Source organism: Branchiostoma belcheri, unplaced genomic scaffold (genome assembly GCF_001625305.1).
Source record: "Branchiostoma belcheri isolate BF01 breed outbred unplaced genomic scaffold, Haploidv18h27 scaffold89, whole genome shotgun sequence".
NCBI classification, from domain to species: Eukaryota; Metazoa; Chordata; class Leptocardii; order Amphioxiformes; family Branchiostomatidae; genus Branchiostoma; species Branchiostoma belcheri.
The window spans coordinates 401,943-409,146 of record NW_017804564.1 but is presented as its reverse complement, the minus strand read 5'-3'; the positions used below and the strand labels follow the sequence as shown (position 1 = coordinate 409,146).

Genomic DNA, 7,204 nt, shown 5'->3' with positions numbered 1-7,204 from the left:
GCAACTCTGGCAGGGACAGAGCTGAAGGTTGAGAAGGCAAAGAGCAAGAAACAAGAACCAAAGAGCCCAGGCCAGAACTTTGGAAACGACAGTAAGACGGCTGGTCCCTTAGATAATTTCTCCCATTGACATTAAGAATCCTGTCCATATATAGTGACCACCTGTCCACATAGGTCAGAGTTTATTTGTCCCATGAGAGGTCTTGACCATAATCTGATTGTTTCTTTATTCTGTAGTACAAACTACAAACAATATACTATTATGTAGGGATTTTCTTGTACACAATCAGTGTTGTCTCTAGCCTTGCTTACATTTGGTGTCTGTCAGACACCTTCCTCAGAGCTTTTGACTGGAGTTCTGCTTCTCGCATGAAATGTAAGCAAAGTAAGAGACAATCTTGGTTGTGTACAATAAAATCCCTGTATCCTAGGCCTTACCAACCTGGTGAAACTATTTTCGAAACTACAAGGAAGTAAACTCTACATACAGTACCGTTCGCGTTATAGTTAACCGGGTACCCCGTTACTAACGAGTTATTTTTTCGTCAGAAAATGGTTAGAAAATCGTCAGTATTTGGTTAGATTTTCGTCAGAAAATGGTTAGAAAATCGTCAGAAATTATTTCTAACGCGTTACCATTTGCGTTAATGTGATAGGGTCGGATTTCATGTTTGTTTTGCGCGCCGACAAGACAATAGCAATTTGCCACCTCCTGGGGCGTCCGCTAATGTGTTGCGATGTTGCCCCTTGAAAAATAACAGCACCAGAGGCAAGTGGACATGTGATTCGTAAAATAACTTTGTGGTTTATCCATGTGTCGACTGTGTGAAGCGAATTGTGCTATCTTTTAATGCTATTCTATAGTTATTTCTAGCGGAAAATTACGTTGTGTAATACAATGTATGTCAACAAAGTGTAGCAGTGGGCAGACGATGTCTTGTACATTTGTACCAGCTGCGGCTACCGCTCTCACAGGACGTCATGGGACGTGACGAAACAAGAAATATCTGCCGTAGAAGAAATATAAATCGGTAACTCATGACCTTAAATTCACGGTCGGTTTTTGACACAAAAGAAAATTAATTATTAATTTTGTAAGGTCGCGCGGCTTACTAGTACTAGCGGCTTAAAATGTACCGTCACTCCCGGCGCAAGGACTCGGTTCGCCAGCTGAGGACTTTCCACAACCATGATGATATCATAGTTAATAAAGGAATATATAATAGATCTATCATGTTGAAATGATAATTGTAATACATGGTTCTATTTAATAGCGGTAGTTTTGTTTCTTATTTTGAGGGGGGAAACTGTCAAAAATCGAGGGAACGCAAACTGAGATCGGCTCACTTCCGGGTGCATAACGCCAAAATTTCTCGACGATTATATAAAAATGACCACTCATTTGCCGCCTACGGTAGCGTGTACATGGTAGTGCGATCATATCGTGCCAAAGTCAGCGTCAAACGTCAGAAAATCCCCGTAAAAATATAGTTGCAAAACACATTTCCCGCGCACTCAGGGCCGGTCGCCCTGGCCGCGGCCGACCTGTGTGCAGCATGCTCATTATAATATGCAAGTAGCTACGCTCTGATTGGTTCACCTTAGATGACCTGCGCTGTGATTGGCTAGAACGAAGCCCGTTGCATGCTGGGGCGCCCTTCCCCGCGCGAAATGATCTCGAGAGAGCCACATTTACGCTGGTTTCTACCTTATTTCTACGACTAATTAGCAACATCCTAGTGACGAAATGCGTACTCAAAAGAATTTTCGGGAAAAAAAATATATGTACATGTGGATTTGTGGTGCCTTTGGCGTAATTTTGTTGGTCACATACAACGTAATGTAACACGGAAGTGCATGGAGTCGGAGTGGCGGCACGGCTTTCCGTCCCACTCTAAACAAAACTCCAAGGACATAACAAAACTCCCCAAAACTGGTCAATAATTAGCCATAAAAATGTTGGTGAGCACGTGTAAATATGCTGCCTTTTTTCGAGTGTTATAGGAATTTTCCACGATGTTTTTGCACATCCCTAACGTTACCTCACGCCCGCCGCCTATTATGTACGGCGGACCGGGGCATTTATAACTTCAGATCATCTAGGTTTGCTTATTCGGTGGTAAAATAAGTTAACAGAGAAAAACAGCAAAACAAAGTTGACAAACTATAGAAACGCTTGCCTGGGCAACAGTGACAAAAGAAAATGTCTATCTAATTGAATTGCGCCGGTGATCGTAAAACGTTTTAAACGTTACAATATAGTAAAATGCAGGCTAGATCAACGTTCCTTCCGCTGTTCCAGCGGTGTGTATCGGTAATTTCCCGCCCCGCATGAGGTAAATTAGTACTCCTCCCATTATTCTGTGATGTTACCGCGGCCTGCATATGAATGCAGAAGTCTAACGGAAAAGTAACGGAAAAGTAACGGAAAACTTACGCAAAAGTTACGGAAAACTTACGGAAAAGTAACGGAAAAGTAACGGAAAAAAAACGCGTTAGTAACGGCCGTTAGGGTAACTATAACGCGAACGGTACTGTATTTCCATCCTTCCAGATGACCGAGATGCCCGTACCCTGTTCCTGAAGAACCTGTCGTACGACTCCACGAAGGAGAGTGTGATGGAGGTGTTCACAGACGCTGTCGACGTGCGTATACCGGTCTTCAAGGACAGCGGACGGCCCAAGGGGTGAGTTAAGTGTTTAAATGAATAAACAAAGGAATGCTACGCAACTTATTAACTATAGTATTCATCATCTGGAAACCTGGTAAGAAATATCATACTCTTCTCAAAGGAACAATTTTCATGATCAGACTCAGAGAAAATTGACTGACTGACTGGATATTAAATAGCCTGGGTACCATCCCCAGTAGTATATTCGCAAACTCTATAACTGGGTCTGGACTTGCACACATATAAAACGATTGGTCATGACGTCACGTAATGAGCTAGCCCGAGCAGCGGGGCTTCCTTTGATTGGCTGAGCCTCAGAGGCGACGGCCAATGTCGCGCCTGCATTATTCAAGTGATGTTTGTTGTTTTGTAAACACAGATCTTCGTGCGAGTGTTCCTTTTCTCGGCGCGTTCTTTTTTTTACCGGTAGGACGCCCAAAACATCACGAACGAAATTATTCAATGCATCTTTTTGCTCATTTTTGAGCGACGATATTCCGTCTAAATCGTCCAAAACGGACGTGATTGCGAGGTCAACATCAACCTCCGTGAGCTGAGCGGCTTGTGCGTTAGCCATGTTGATGATTTATCGCGGAAAGACTGACTACGGCTATATCATGTGCGCTGTAGCGTTCGGTTCGCCGTCGGACATGTTGATGATAAGGCGTTCGGACGTTCGAACGGACGCTAACGTCGCCGTTCGGACATCCGAACAGCCCTTACCTAATATGTACACACCCAAAAAAGGGCTTAGACGAGTAGGACCAATCAGCGCGCTCGTTCAAAATCTGAACGAATATTTAGACTCCAGACGCTACATATGTGTGCAAGTCCAGACCCAGTTATAGAGTTTGCGAATATACTACTGGGGATGGTACCCAGGCTATAGCTAGATATTAAAGGCAACTGATGCAGTTTTTAGGGCGTGCAATTTTTCAAAGCCAATATTCTAGTCACTTATCTACATACTCAGTTGAACCAATGTTTATGGAGCAAAAATTCTGACGGAAAATGATTACTGGAAGGGCCCTGGGCTGATTTGTAGCGTACCACCAAGAAAGTAAAGGACTCATCTTGGGGCTTGTTTAAAAGCCTTTAGTATGAAATGCTGATTTAAATGTGCTAATATGAAGCAGTATGTGTCAGTATCACAAAGATTGCCTTATTCAGAATATTTCCAGTTTTGCTGCCCTGAAATCGCATTGGATGTCTTTAAAGGACAGGCTCTAAATATATTTCAACCAACCATTCCCTCCCCTGTAGGATTGCGTTTGTAGAGTTTGAGAGTGAAGCTAAGGTTGAAGAGGTGAAGTCGTCCATGGATGGAGTGGAGGTGGACGGCCGCAGGGTCGGGATGGACTACGTCGGCTCTAAGGCTCAGTTCACCGGGAAGTCTCCACAGGGCAAGAGCCCCGGAGGGGGGTTCAACGCACCAGGTAGGTTGATGGCACATGGGTTGAGGGGGAAGATTAACAGGCAGAATAATAAGTTAAAATGTCAGGCACTAGAAATGGGGTGAACTAGAAGGTCCCAGAATCCGTAGCCAAGGGAGCCAAGGGAGTAGGAATTAGAAGTTGACATGGAGGAATTATGAAACAGAACAATTGTGTGGTCTTTGACTTTCTAAGGTTTGTTAAAAGAGAATATAAAAAGAAGTTCCAACTAGAAACAATCTTCCAAAGTGTAGTGAAAGACAGAGTACAACGAAAATGTATTTATTTTAAACAATCATTATGGTAACCTTCAAGAGAAAATCTGATGACTTGCCAGATATTACTTAACATAACGTTATGACATTTCTTTTACTTCTCCAGCCTTCCACAGTATGACTGTTAAATGATGATGTGATGTGATATTTAATGATTATGATATTCTTTGTCCCTTCCAGCCACCCCCAGTAAGACCCTGGTAGTGAAGAACCTGTCCTACAACACCACCTCCGAGGGTCTGCAGGAGGCTTTTGAGGGGAGTACGGGAGCCCGGGTCATCATGAAGCCTGGCACTGACCGATCCAGGGGGTCAGTTTCAACAGTTCCCAGTGTCAATTTGATTTGATTTGAATTAAATCAACTAGTATAAAATGATACAGCCAGGACTGCCCAACTAGCCAGGGGCTACATGTATGTTTTCCATTCATGTATTTAGCTTTGTTCAATCTTAGTTTTAGTAGACCACACAAAAGTCCCTGTACTTTTGTTAAGTCAATAAAAATGTGTATTCTAAAGGACAAGTCCTGGTAACTGGACAACAGTTACAAGTGACTTACAACAGGCATTCAAATGTGTTAACAGGGGTAGCTTTTACAATACTCGTTCAGATGTGTTAAGAGAGTATGTTTGCTTGTGATCATGCAGTCAGGAACTGTTACTAACTATTGGACAATCATGTTGAATGCCAAAAAACAGTTACTCAAGCAACTGGATATGATTTTGAAAACGTCAGACGTTTCAGCTAGTATCCACTAGCTTTCGTCAGTGACTGAGAGACCAGAGGGGAAAGCAGGTTTATATACACAACCTGTTGATTGATATGCAAATAAAGTGAAGACAAATTTTTGGAAGTCGAAAAAGGAACAAAAGTCAGACAAGTCAAGACAAGATGATGCAAATTAGTCTGAAAGCTCCTGTTATACAGGACAGGAGCTTAAGTGTTGTCTGTCCTCGGGGCTGGGAGTGCCAAATCCCAAGTGCCGGAATCCCAAATCCCAAGTGCCGGAAAGATCGACCCGTCGGAAAGATCGACTCAGTCACTGACGAAAGCTAGTGGATACTAGCTGAAACGTCTGACGTTTTCAAAATCATATCCAGTTGCTTGAGTAACTGTTTTTTGGCATATCGTATTACCTGGATGTCTAACCTTCATCGACGAATCATGTTGAATGTTTCAGGTTCGGGTATGTCGACTTTGAGTCAGAAGAAGCGGCCAAAGAAGCAATGGACAACATGAACCAGTCTGAACTGGACGGCAGAACCATCAACGTGGAGTTCGGCATGGCCCGCGGCAGTGGGGGTGGCGGCGGCGGAGGGTTTAACTCACCTGCACAGGTCTGTATCTGTATCAATATAGCTGGTATAACGGCCCTTTGGTGTAACACACCAGTTTTGCAGGCACGCGGCGCGGCGCGGCGTACATCACACTGAACAACTTGTTACACCTAACCCTTGAACATCTTACTCCAAACATTGTTTAAAGCTATCTAATGATAATGCCCCTACTGTACTTGGTGACAGCGAGTTCCACTGTGCGATAGTTCTAGGAAAGAATGGATTTTTTAACACCTTAATCCTTGGTTGATAACTCTGGTACTTGAAGGCATGACAATTTCTTGTTCTTTTCTGGACTGGTATTAAGTACTTAGTAGTTGGTACGTCCAGCAGTTTATTAGTCATTTTGTACATCATGCATAGTCTGGACATCTTTCTTCTGTCTTCCAGTGAGGCCCACTGTAGGTTTCTTTTCATTTCCATGACACTAGCACCTCTTTCATAGTTGTTCCTACAGAATCTTGCAGCTTGGTTCTGTACTCTTTCCAGTAAATATTTGTCTTTATTTTTGTACATCAGGTCAGCAAGACCCTGATTGTGAAGAACCTTTCGTACGACACGGGAGAGGACGACCTGCAGCAGGCGTTCGAGGGCTGCACAAGCGCTCGCGTCATCACGGACAGGGAGTCGGGCAGGTCTAAAGGGTAAGGAGCTCCTCACTGATGATGATATGTAAAGGGAAAACTACATGTAAGCCTGACACTAGACACCATTTGCAAACGCACTTTATTGTAGCTTTCTGTTTTTGTTTGTTTAAAGGTTTTGCAAAAGATTTTCTAGAGCAATTACTTGGGGGCACAATATTAGTACATGGCTGAAAGAAACTTGAGAAATGCCTCAGCATTACCAGGTAATTAATGGAACTTCGAAGTATTGTTTTGGGTACCTGAGCTGTGAGTTTGTGTATCTGTCCATACAGAGTAGGTTGACAGCTCTAAGGTGGGTGAATATCGACAGGTATGACAAGACCTCAAAGACTAGTGACCAGCAGGAGTTAGAGGTTGACATGGGATAATCAAGGAAGCTGATTGTTGCATGCTTCCCGAAAGTCTAAGATCACAGATGTCTTGTTTTTCCAGGTTCGGCTATATTGACTTTGATTCTGAGGACGCTGCCCAGGAGGCTCTGAAGAGCATGGATGAGCAGGAGGTCGGAGGTCGGCGCATCAGACTGGACTTCGCCCTGCCGCGCGGGGAGGGTGGCGGTCGAGGTACGGAAATGGGATGAGAAATGTTAGCCGTGAGCTGGTGTAGATGTGTCAGGTGCCAGTGGCCTGGCTAGGACCCTATACTGGTGTCAGGTGCCCAGGGCCTGGCTGTGTCGGTATGTGGTGCCCGTGGTCGAAGTGTGGTACTGGTAGTGCGGAGTGGCACGGAACGGTTGGGCTGTCAGGTGCCCCTGACCTGACCTTGTGTGCTGTCAGGTGCCCATGACCTGACCTTGGTAAGGTGTGCTGTCAGGTGCCCTTGACCTGACCTTGGTAAGGTGT

General features: G+C 44.2%; 1 protein-coding gene across 5 annotated transcripts in view; it reads left to right on the top strand.

The window, feature by feature from the left end:
* LOC109487507 (nucleolin-like) overlaps window positions 1-7,204 on the top strand; it is a 21,558-nt gene that overhangs the window by 8,489 nt on the left and 5,865 nt on the right. For 2 of the 5 annotated variants that reach the window (XM_019791506.1, XM_019791503.1), the window contains exons 11-12: window positions 4,047-4,107; window positions 4,560-4,689. In XM_019791506.1, the coding sequence (XP_019647065.1) occupies window positions 4,047-4,107; window positions 4,560-4,689 (191 nt within the window). Of the gene's footprint in view, window positions 1-27; window positions 92-2,553; window positions 2,687-3,934; window positions 4,108-4,559; window positions 4,690-5,558; window positions 5,716-6,234; window positions 6,360-6,794; window positions 7,192-7,204 lie in introns of those variants that run through there. The other 3 variants (XM_019791508.1, XM_019791507.1, XM_019791504.1) reach the window with 3 other exon arrangements.